At 34.7% G+C, this 12,927-nt stretch overlaps 1 protein-coding gene across 5 annotated transcripts in view; it reads right to left on the bottom strand.

Annotated features, from left to right (window-relative positions):
• The window catches only part of CGNL1 (cingulin like 1), a 56,165-nt gene continuing 43,238 nt past the window's right edge, over positions 1-12,927 (bottom strand). For 2 of the 5 annotated variants that reach the window (XM_058846856.1, XM_058846859.1), the window contains 6 exons: positions 12,813-12,902; positions 7,026-7,109; positions 5,761-5,885; positions 5,119-5,227; positions 4,073-4,236; positions 4-3,507 (listed from right to left, as the gene is read on the bottom strand). In XM_058846856.1, coding sequence (XP_058702839.1) covers positions 3,363-3,507; positions 4,073-4,236; positions 5,119-5,227; positions 5,761-5,885; positions 7,026-7,109; positions 12,813-12,902 — 717 coding nt within the window. In that variant the 3' untranslated portion in view covers positions 4-3,362. Of the gene's footprint in view, positions 3,508-4,072; positions 4,237-5,118; positions 5,228-5,760; positions 5,886-7,025; positions 7,110-12,812; positions 12,903-12,927 lie in introns of all 5 variants that reach the window. The other 3 variants (XM_058846857.1, XM_058846858.1, XM_058846860.1) reach the window with 3 other exon arrangements.

The raw sequence follows: 12,927 nt of genomic DNA, 5'->3' as shown, positions 1-12,927 counted from the left end.
AATCAGAGGAATACACAGATTAATCAACAAGTTACAGTCTCATCACCAAGAGTTGTGAGGGGAAAACGTGCCTGGTTGATTAAACGATAAAAAGCACAGTGATGAATTAAAGTATTTGCATAGTACAGGAGTTTCCTTAAATAAAGTGCAGTGCAGGGAAATGGGTACAGGGGATAGCAAGATGACAACTTTTTATTTCTTCAGGCTCTAACAAGAGATGTGATGTCTGAAAGATCTTAATGCTTTTATGAGAAGGGATGCCTTCTAAACTCAAGGGCATTAAAATGCATTATTGTGATGAGTATCTTTAATTTCATTACTTAGTGAGTGAGAAGTCTATGGAGGACAGGAGGATTTTCTTCACTTGTTTAACATTTACATATTTTGCACTGTATAGAAGCTACCACGCAAAGATCTTGCATCCACTATAAAAGCCATCAGTTTAGGCTAATATAAAACATGATTTAGCTTGGGTCTGTTTGTTTAAGAGATATTTAGTACTGTGGAAGAAAACTGCAGTTCTCTACAGCTCAGAATTCAAGCCATGTCTCTGCAATATACTGGCAACTCTGATGTTTATACAAACTTCTAGGCACTGAATGTCTTGTAACTGTGTTTCTTTATATATACTCCCCTCTTGCTTCCTTTTATGGGTCAAGAGTTTCTTCTGAAATTAATTTAAAAATAGATTACATGAAAGAAACAGGAAATTTTTCTAAACTTAACTTTGACTGAAGATGAGCTTTGATCAGAGCAAACAGGAGGTGAAGTGAACAAATAAGATGACCATAAACTCTTAAAAATTTTGTTTGTGTCAATGAAGATAATTTTACCATCACCATAGTTAACGTGTAACGAGAAACAGAGCTACCAACTGCTCGGTGAATGAATTGAAATATCCTTTTCAGGGTCTTAAGACTTTCAGTAATATTATTTGAGAATTTTAAAGAGGAAATGTCACTGGCAAATCAAATGAACAAACTAATGACAAGTCCTTTTTCTGAAAACACAGGTGGGGAGGGAGGTTTACTAAGAAGGATTGCTGCAAGTAGGAGTCTGCAATGATATTGTCTTCCTCCTTCTAAGATAAAATGAGGAGTCTTCTAGATGTACACCTGCTCTACAAGTTACAAAGAAAGTAGCCATCCCAAAGAGAAGAAAATGCAGAAATTTGTTTACAGCATCAGTATTTCCCAGATAATTATTTTCTTGTTATGCTTTAAACATATGTCTTGTCTATGAAATTCAATTGTCATATCAAGCTATATGCACAAAGTAGAACTGAGAGCACTGACTGTTTATTTTAAGTGAATTTTTCTTTTACAGTTTAGTGTAACTGGAGGTAGATGCAATATTAAGTGATTTTTTTTCCAGTGGTTTGAAAGAAATAATCTATGAACATTACAGGATAGAGTACTCGAGACTGGAATCAGTTGCTTGAAGTAAATGTCTACATAAACATGCAAATGAAACAACAAATAAATCACAGCAGTTTCTATGATGATTGTCAGTACAGTGTAGCGCGGGTCTTCTTGGATGAAAGGCTGTTTCTGTGATGTCAAAATAGTAATGCCAATACTGCAAAAAATTCCCCATGTCTGCTACTGGAAAAGATACAAGATTCAGAGACAAAGTATTACAACTATGCCGTTCCTATTATTTCCCATATAACTCAAATTATCAAAAGCAAGTTGAAGGGAATTACACAGCAAAGAGTCTGATCTGCTATGCAGGAATGCATTTCTGACCTCGCAGGCAGGAGTTCCATTTCATGTAACTGTATGAAAATGGATACTGCCGTTGTCAGGACTTTTACCTTAACCACATCTGTCAGCCTCACTGTCAGAGCTGTTAAATTTGTTCTCTGCAGCAGATTCCTTTGTGGGAATAATGGAAGCTCCCAGCAACTTCAGTTCAAAGTATTTTTTTTTACAATTCCATGATTACTTGCTCAAATCAATGAAGCGCTCGCTAACCTGTAACTGAGGACAAATACTGATACATAGAAAGGACCTAACCATGGTTTATTAATATTTTGTGATAATGACCTTTCCTTAGAATTCTAGGTTTGCAAAGGAGCAAAACCAGTCTGATGTAACATAAATGGCAAAAAAATATTTTTAGCAACAAAATAGAAAATGTTTTTAAAATAAAATCCTCAGTGCTCTTTCTTTTAAATTTCCCACAAAGTTTGTTGAATAGATGGATAACCCAAAATACAGATACTTCTGTAAACAGAAATACTAATATATATCTGCAGACATGACCCTGCACTGCAATATATCACAAGTAGAAGGTCAAGAAGAAAAATCAGATTACATGCTTTCTGTTTCCTTGGTGCAATTTCTTGCCAGCAGCATAAAATTTTCATATCAATTAACAGATTTAAGCATGTACTTAATTCAAAGACCACAACTAATTTTACTGGAACAAAGTGGGACTCTTTAGAAACTTGCAAGACAAGATTGTCCCAATGTACTGAAATCAGCAGGCCTACAACATTCTGCCTCTGACAGATCTGACTTCCTTTCAGGAAATGAAAGATACCAAGTAAGAACTGACATCACTCTCACCCTTCCTTACTAAGAACAGAAACCTTCCCAAATTAAGTTCACAAAGAAGTTGAAGCCAAGCCTCTCTCATGCAGATGTGATGGTCCTTTTAAAGTCAACAGGCAGGATTAACATTTGACCTCTAATATACAGAACACATACAATAAAACTTATACTGGTTTCAAAATATACTTCCTGGCCCAGGAACTATGAATCTACTCTGTAATGCATGAAATGTATTAATTTTCATCTGTTTTCCTCTTAGTGAAAATCCAAACATAGCATTCAATAGAAACCTTAAGATTTTACATATCAAACTGATTTATATAATATTTGAAACTTTACAAAATAATACTAAAGTAGTCAATAAAAAGATCAAATTTAAAATATTTACATTTTATACATAATTTCCCCTTACTTACAATTATTAAATAATCTTCCATAGTTTCCTTAATTTTAGGGAAAAGCTTTTAATAACTAAAAACTAATTTTGAATTACTATCAGATGGCTTTTTACTCAAACAGAATTTTGCAAAATCCCATTTTCAATGTGAAACATTATCTTCACATTTTCAGTAGCAGTTTTATATATATATATATATATATATATATGTTTGTAGCTGTTTTATAATGTAATCCTGTTTTCTATAATAAACAGTGGAGATCTAAATAAGAAAATGGCACAGTATGGATGGAAACATTATGTTCCCAACCCTTAAATCCCTTTATGTCATTTGGCTTCTAGAATATCCAGTTTCTTGATAATTTGTTATTCTTCCAGTACTTTCAAGGAATTGAATCCATACTTATTTAGATTTTTGTGTCATCATCTTTTGAGAAATTATTTCCTGAAGGTAATTCACAGAGACTATCACCATCCGTGCTGAAATCATCATCGTCGTCGTCATCATCATCAGAATCAGCCAACACTTTACTTGGTGACTTCTTCAGTCTACTAAAGCAAAAACACATGTATTTGCTATTAAAACAGCACATCTAGACAGAGAACACACAAAGCTTTAAACATTGACAGGCAGGATTTACATTTTTGAAGGATGTCAAAGTACTCGGGCAGGGGCAGTTTATCATAGACATCTTACATGAAGGAAACATGCATGGGATAGAACAATCAAATTTTCAAGCACCTCTAACTAAAGTGGCAGAGGGAGGAAACTCTAAACTTTGCACACTGGGATGTTCCCAGATGGCCAAGGAAAACTAACACAGGATAACTGTACCTCTCAGCCATTAGGAAAATTTTTACTGCTAAAAATGGTAAGAGTGTCAAGTCCCACCACTTCTTTCCATTTTATACTCCCTGCCTCAATGACTTTATTCAGAAGGGAGATCTGGGAAAGAAGACTGGGACACCTAGAGAGTTTCACAAGTCTGTGTCAAACTGTGTGTGCTGGTGACAAACTTGTAGAGGAAGCCCTCAGTTTATGGACTATAGATGCAAACAGTCAAACTTGTGAGAAGTGGTGTGATACAGAACTGGAAGGTCTGACAACTCATCCTACCTTAATTCTTTTTTTGCAGTGTTAAGCTGTCCTTGCAATTGTTCATTTATGTCTAGTTGCTCTTCAAGTTCTCTCTGAAGTTTCTTTTTAGCATTTTCAAGTCTGTCTATTTCTTCTTCAGCTTCTTCAACTTGACGTTTCATTGCTTTCAAACGCAAACTCAACTGCAATATTTACATGTCATCTGATTAGAGGACTATTTTAATAAAGGAATTTTATTCTTCCAGCATCTATGAGAGGGAGAATAAAGACAAAACTTTGCCAGTGTAGTGACACTGTAATCCTCTGCTTCAGAAATATTTGAAAGTCAGCATTAGACTTTAAGAAAAATAATGTGATATTTTTTTTTTACAAAGAAAAACCAGCAACAAGCAAAGAGAGCTTCACTAGAGTAAGACAGTATTATGTGATTGCAAGAGCTGGTTATCAATTACAACAGAGTAGAGTTATAAGTGTATCTACGTTAAGAAACTTTAACAGACAGATACTATAAGATACATTTCAAAAACACAGAGGATTTTTAAAGATCATTCCTCTAATGGATGTCTGCAATTTGAAACACACTGTTCATTCTCCAGGCAGAATATTAACTGTTGGCTCATGTGCTGAAACAATCCATGTTTTAATCAACAAAGACCACCAGTAATGGTAGAATACATTGCTATTGGAACATCAGTGTGTATTTAGACTTACAGCCCACATTTAACAGTAAATGCCTTTTTTTCTAAAACAAGATTTTATGGTGGCAAGACAGAATACATTACTTGTTGGTGTATTTATAGGATCAATTACTCTCTGTTATTTGCTTTATTTCTTAAATTAGCATTGCTTCTGTAACTGCTTTCTTTTAATAATTTTCACAATTAATAACAATTTAGTATTAGAAAAAAAGCACATGACGCAATGGCAGCTGCAAATATCACTAAATGGGAGCTCATAAACAGAGTAATCAGAATCTACCTCCATTCATCTTGTATCTTTTACATATGATGGTTCATGCAAGTAAGATTAATATCAGATATTTGCATGTTAGTCTTTCCCTCTACCTGGTCCTTCTGATCAGTCAATGACAGATGTTCATCATCTACTTGCAACATTAACTCCTTCACTTTCCTCTCAAGTCTGCGGTTACTTAGTTGGAAATTGGCTCTATCCCTAGGAAAAAAACAAAACCACCAAAAGACAGGTTTGTAAAAAAGGAACTGAAATACTCCAAATCCTGATAATTTAATTTCTTAACAATCTTTTAAAAATTAAATAAACACTTAGGCTCCCTGCTTGGACTTACTGAATGCATGCAACATATTGAGAAATTTGTTCATAAGTAGAAATGACTAAGGAGAATTTCTTCTGTCACTACAGCAACATTTTGCAACAAAAATACACGCCTCCAAGAATAAACAAAAAGCGAACATCAAGGTACAGTTAATATTTCTAAGCCTGTTCCATTTTATAAAATAAGGAGCTATGGAACCACGTTAGCACTGTGCCCAGTTTTAAATTTTAAGACAAACTGCTACTGTGCTTGCAGTCAAAAAGAAAATTTGCAATACTTTTATGAAACAGTAACCATTTTAATTTGGTGAAAAAAATCCCAAGTTAGTTGTAATAGATTTAATATTAGGAAGAGGCCACAATAATAACAAACATAAACGTGCATGTTTTGATCTTGATACAACTGGTTTTACCTCTCTTCATTTGCAAGTCGCTCTTCCAGCTCTGTGATCCTTGCCTCCATCTGAGCAACAAGTCCCTCCTTACTGGATCGGTAAGAGCCCTCCAGGTGAAGGATTCGGCTCTTCAAGTCCTTGTTCTATAGTTGGAACACACTTGGTTAACACACAATTACTCAGATTGACAAGTATCACCTTAACACCAAATTCATGTCTCCAGGAAAACATGTATCAATATGTACAGTGATCAATATAGCATTTAGTGAACATGGAAAGTAATTGAGATTTTACAGTTTACTACAAACAAATTTTCTACTAATGTGGCTTATTGAAAAGAATTTACTGTTCAGCTTTGGTTTAAGTTTTAGGAATAAATGGACCCTTAAACCTCAGACAGTTTGAAAGCCCCTTCCAGCAGTACTTTTTAATATGCCTTTTTTTTCTCAAATACTTTGTCAGATCTGTCTTATGTTCCACCCAATTCTTTTGTAAAATTCTGTGTTCTTGCCCTGTAAATCACTGGTGTATGGCTAGAACAAGTAGACAAAGGAATTATTTACATCCAATACCACTTTACTTTATTAAACTTGTTATTGGGGTGTTCCCCTGCCTTTCTTAACTCTCTGATGCTACTCCTACTACAAAAATAGTTTGAAAAATATTTGTAAAAGAAGACTTTTTGCTAAGATTTTTCTAAGGCTAGGTAATATAGATTTTCAATGGGGACCTAGTCGAAGAGTTGACAGGAAAAAAACCAAAAACCAACTAATAAAGAGTTACATGATGAACAGAAAACTAAAGCTCTTTGTTAGAGAAATTCAAAGCATGATCTCTGGTCTCAAAAACAGCAAAAAGGACTATGACAGGAAACTCAGAACTAAAGTATAAGAATGTACATAGTATATACCAGTAGGTGGCATTCTTTTTTCTCAAACAATTAAGATGAGATCAATGTCACATAATTGAAGGCACCTAATTAGGTGTGTTGTACTAACACATTCTCTAAATTCCCATTATAATCTGTTTTATATTCTTGAGATTTTAAATAATACTATGACTTGTTGAGATAGCTTCCCTCTGGATCTCACCTAAGAGCTATGATAAGTAATCTTGCTTTCAAAGATCACTGAACAGCAGAAGAATCATTTACTACTACAGAAGAAAACACTCAACTAAAATCACAATTACTTGATATATATTCAACAGTGTTCCTGAAGTACTGTTAAGCCTTGGCAGAACAGCTCCTCCAAAACTGGTCATTTACAACCAGTCATAATTACCTGTCTTTCCAATGAAATTTTGTCACACTCCAAGTCTTGCTTTATAGCTCTTTCCTGAAGTAGCTCTGTCCTCATTTGTTCAATCTATTAGAGAAAGAAGACAGAAATTTTAATAAGAGACTTAAATAACATTTATCTATATGATACTGTGTGTATGCACATACATAAACTACATATACCTATGCAATAAGCAATATGTTCTTTCTCTGAACTCAATACGTATACGTGATGTCAGATGAGTTTTACAGCTACAATCTTGAAAAAAATTTCTGCTTCAGAAAGTCCATGTTATTCCCAATATTTGTTCTAGGCACTTCAAACCCACACTGGATATTGTTGATGTTTACCATATACATTCTGTAGCAAGGAACTGAACTCTAAGCTGTTGTATCAGAGACACATCATGTGGCAGGACACTGAGTTCTGGAACATCACATCCATCTTCAAACATCTTTTCCAGTTGTTTTCATACTTAAGTCTGAACCTCCAAAACAGCACCTTACTTTTAAGCTGCTGACTAGTCAAAGTTAAGTTTCTCTCTGTTAAACACATGCTGGTACCTGCAGACAAGTGCCTAGAACTCAGTGAAACAATCCACAGAGAAATGCAATTTTCTGTATGTATGGGAGTAGTAAAAGCTCTTTTTCAGCAGACTGCTGCATGATGGATACAAACATTGCTCCCCTCCTCCAGTCAATTTTATGTCTGCTGTACTGGAGGGGCACCAGCTTCTAGCTTTGGAGAGGGGTTAGGTTTTGCTTGTTTTGTTAAAAGACAGCTTTGTCTACAGTTTCTGTTAATATTTCCGCTCCATATTCAACAACCACAAGGAAGATCTATTCTCCATGTGTAAAGATGTTAAAAAGCTACCTATTCAATAGAGACGCAAGATAAGAATGCAGAATTAGTTGGTTTCACCTCACTATTGGATTTGATTGGAAAAAAATTGAGGGCAAAGAAAAACTCTAAATTGCCTAACAGCTGCTACTGAAACTTTGGTGCTAAAGAACAAAGTTTGTAGGGCTGTTGAAATACTTATCTTGCTTCCAATCTTTTCTGAGACTCCCCGCAAATCCCTAAAAATGCTTTTACAGGCACAGTAAATGTTACCACAGCATTTGTGGTTTACACTGCACAGGACTTTTTATGATAGATATCATCTAGGGAACACAGTGAATATCTGTATCAATTACTGTACCTGCAAAGAAACAGACTGATAAAGATTCCAGTGGCCACAGCATTCTTCCCTGCTTTACATCAGTTACATAAGAACTTGCATAAACACACCATCCCAGTTAAGCAAATCTCAGTTACAGATTTATCTCAGTAAAGGTCTTTCAAAAGCCCTTGGGAATTCTTGCATAAAAAATTCCAAAAGCAATGTTAAGAATGTGAAGGTTAAACAAGTACAGCAGATGAAAATTTACCCTAGGCCTTATTTTTTAACCACATCATAATATTGAAAGAAACATTTTCAGTTAATCATGGTTAAAGGAAGTAATTTGCACTGTTTCTGGAGCCTGGAAATTGATATATGAATACAAATAATGGCAGCAATGCATGCAGTTGCATATGTTATGTCACAGGATGGGAACAGAAGAGTAGAAGGCATTCCTGAAAACTAAAGTCATAACAGCTCCTAGAATACCAATGGCAGCATGTGGCTGTGTTCTCAACAGCTGGGTAATTTCTTAAAAGCACTCACTGTCACATGGAAGCCTAATAATAACAGTGTTTTATACGTTATACAGTAGAATATTATATAGTAAAGTATTATTTTATAGACAAATTAGAATCACATGTATAATAGCTGTATTTTTTAATGAAAGAGATGAAAAGTTATAATGTGAGGGATTACATAGAATTTATTCTGCTGTAATTGCTTTAGCAAGACAGACACAGGAAAAAATACAGTTAAATTTGTGGTAAAATGAATGACTAATTAAAAATGTAGCTGTTAACTGAAGAAAGGGGTTTTGTTTCACGTAGGAACTTGCTTAATGGACCACTCTGAGGTTCTACTGTGCTCTTACTGTGCTCAGAGGCTGTAACAAATTTGTGCAGCCTTCCCAAGATTCAAACTAAGGAATTATTTAGAGGACAATTATTATATTTCCAAGATGACTGCTACTGTTGTTGGACACCTCTTGGTAAAAGTGACCTCACAGAAAGGTAGTGGGAGAGAGGAAAAAGTGCTAAATCAGATTAGGATCAGAAAGCTACATGCAAATATATACAAGAGCTTGTTAAAAGGAAAGGGCAGCAGATAAAATTCTTGCTGGAGGAGATATAAACTGTTTTATGTTTTTCAACAGTAAACACATAATTAATATGCACAAATGAGAAAAGCAGTTGTCTGCCAAAATGTGATTGAAATTCCATTTATTTCACAGCTATAAGGTGTACCGGTTTCATGGCCATACTCTGTGTATGTACCATGTGGGACTCCATGTTCCATGTTCTACCTTTCCTATACATGATATATAGGAAATATATGATACTTGTGTCTAATATGTCTAATTATGTCTAATATATGATACTTGTGTTAAAAGAATAGATATTTCTGCAGCTTAAAGCAACACTTACCACAGCTGGCTTTGAAGAATGCTAATAACAAAGAACTGAGAAAAGCAATTGTATCAGATTTTACAAAGCTTTATCATTTTGTGCCAGCTTTAGGATTAAAAGCAGCTGTTGAGTTCATTACAGTGAAAGCAATTTGATTTCTAATAATAAATTAGATTATTATTGAACATCAGTATTGTTCACTATGTAACAGGTTTGCAGCCTATGTTTCTTGCTAATTCCTAAGTAGCACGTCTATATACACACACATATATGTACGTACATATATATACACACAAATATATATATATATATGTCTTAGACAATTTCCAAGTATGTGATCAAAAAAACCACTGATTAATCAAGAAGAAAGCTAAAGCTAGACAGATCCCTTTGGTGCTTCAAAACTGAAAAACAATCTTCATATCCAGATTTTCATTTCTTTGCTTCCTACAGCCAGTGCCAGCTAAATAGCAGGTATCCAGCTCTCCACTGGGAACACGACCAAAAGGAAGTGAGTGATGCAGGTCAGTACAATTTTATCTATTTATTCTAAAATCATCATGAAAACTAATAATTTTTCACCCTTACTGGAAACAACTCTGAAATCAATAGTCTCTTGCTCACGTTTTCACAGAGCACAAGAATTGATGAGGGTATTGTGAGGGGTATTGTGAGGGTTTTTCAATTATGTTTGCAAAGTCAATAAGGCAAGAGATACTTCATTTCACTTGTTTGTAGGAAAAAAATCACTTATTAAAATATGTCCTGTCCCTGCTCACTTTAGACTCAAAGAGCAGCTGAGTGCTCTAGCTTCCCATGTGTCTGTAGTAGTGTGGCTTGAGTATTTTGGTCTTTCTAGAGTTAATAATACATTATCATTTAAAAACTAATAGGATATGACCCACTTTTCCCCAAATTTTTTTTCTGTGTCCACTCTGCTGTGGTACTTCTTGAGAACAACACAAAATGAGACGAAAACAGTGTGTCATGCAGCCATTCAGATTAAAAAGGCTGTTTAAATTAAAAAAGAGTAACATATCATGGCAAGAGAAATGTGAACTATTAGTCTTGCCACTGTTTATTCAAACATTCAGCTTTATGTAAAATAGAAGCAGTTGTTTAAATTTGTTTTTACTGGAAATTTCAGTATTACAGTTCATTATCAGTATGTTAAAATAACATATTTATAATAATAGTTTTAAAAATGTAGAGGAATACAGATATTACCAAAATAAATCCATTATAATTTCTCATGTCATTATAAATGCTTAGCAGACCCTGAAATACTCTTTAGTAATTTGACTACTTAGTCATTCTGGCATAAAATCAAAACAAAGCAACCTTTATAACTCATGTGTGAAATGAGAAATTCCAGACCTCAAAATAAATACGTCTTTTACCCATTATGTAACATTTTAGTCACCAAACTGTATTTTAGGTTTCCATTCAGTTAGCAAATTAACTTCCATAGCAGCTATGACTAAAGTTCTTTTATCCCAGGTTTACAACACAGCACAGAATCCAGTATTAAAGGCTTCTTGCTTTAACAACAGCATGACCACACATTATTATAGGTCCTTTACATTCTATTTCACCCACTGAGTCTGTATAGGAGACTATAGGAGTCTGGACAATATCAATGGAACAATAGCAGAAAGTCTTTATTCCAATCAAATAGAATCTCAGTAACCTGAGTTCAAACAAAGCAGTAATGGTGCCTTCGTGCTTCAAGGATGTGTGAGAGAAAGCTGAGCTCTACCTCACTTTAAACTCCCAGCTGTCTCAGTGGAACACAGAATTTCATTGAAAAGACACAGCAACCAAGATTTTACTTTCTGTTCTCCCTCTGAAGCTACAGCTACTCAAAAGAATGTCAGTAGTTCTTTTTTTTTCTGGAGAAGAAGAAATGAGAACAGAACAGATAATTGTGGGTGTCTCAATGCTAATTGTCCCCTGAGCTTCTAGGAAATTACTGTGAGCTGTAATACTTCATGCAGAGTTACAGCCGCAGATGTGCTGCAATGAGTTATGCATCAGTTTCACATCTTTCAGAAAGCAAAAATAAGGTAAAGAATATTATCTAGGCCATGATATTCCAAGACAGCCACATCACTGTATTTCTTTCCCTGAACTATTATAACATTTGCATGATCCTGACTACTCAGCCATAGATGTCTGGCTACTTTTCAGTAATCAGGCCCTATACTTTACTTTATAATTTATTATAGGACCTATAATTTCTTATGTCAGTTCTTTCAGAAATCATGAATAATATTATTAAGGCCTCTGTCTTCAAACCAATGAACTCCTAATTCTCCTAAGACTTGGTAATTTCCAACTCAATGGTCTTATTTCCGATACACTCACTCCAATTCCCCCATGTGCACATTCACGGGCTTTATTGAAGACAATGGTGAAATGTTCCTTTATTTGAGAGGGAATACCTGGATTACTTTTTATTTTGACTGAGGCCTTACCATACAGTCTCCACAACCTTCCCTCTACTTACACAGACAAAAGCCTTTTTTTGGTTATTTTTTTGTTACTTGTTTGACTTGCTATAATAGGTCTCACTTAGCTTGGCAAGTATTATTTTATCTACATTTTCTGCCCCATGAGACATTAATAAATCCTCAATAATAAATCCTTCTTCTCATCTTTCTGGGCTATCAACTTATATTACACTTCCCAAACAAAGGACCGACGTTTTTATGTAGAAAATACTTTCCAATTGTCTTGCCTTTGATATATCTTGTTCAGTTTTTACACTTGTGATGAAAATAAAGCTTCCTCTCTGTTGAAACTGGCTAGCATCCTTGGTTCAGCTGATTTCACTGAGTAATTCCACAATTTCCTAAAGCTTCTCCTCTTCCTTCTTTGAAATTAAGAGTCTATTATGCTGAATTACTTTTCAGTATGATTAAAATTGTGATCTTTCAGTATAAGAGACTCTTCACAACAGGCTTACTGGTCTTCAGTCTTTATATACATCCTGTTTTCCAGTTAGAACAACAGGAAAAAAATGGTCTGTGATGATGTGGAGGGAGCATATTTAATCATGTTTGTGAACCTTGGGTTTTATTGATTTACATGCTGTGCTCAAGTATAGCATATAAACCCTATTGCTAGTCATTATTTAGTTGAACAATATTGATTGTGATCCTAATAACACTTTTTCATAGAATCATTAAACAAAAGCTGGAAGACTTGTTCAAGTACCTGTTCTCTGCACCTGCTGATCCTCTCAGACAACAAATCTGAATTATTCTTTTCTTCATCAAGCTCAAGTTCCAGGTGAGACAACTTGTCCTAAGTGGAACAAAGAAAAGCAACC

This window comes from Poecile atricapillus, chromosome 11, assembly GCF_030490865.1.
Source record: "Poecile atricapillus isolate bPoeAtr1 chromosome 11, bPoeAtr1.hap1, whole genome shotgun sequence".
In the NCBI taxonomy this organism is placed as follows: Eukaryota; Metazoa; Chordata; class Aves; order Passeriformes; family Paridae; genus Poecile; species Poecile atricapillus.
The sequence above is the reverse complement of the archived record's forward strand: the minus strand, read 5'-3'. Positions and strand labels throughout refer to the sequence as shown.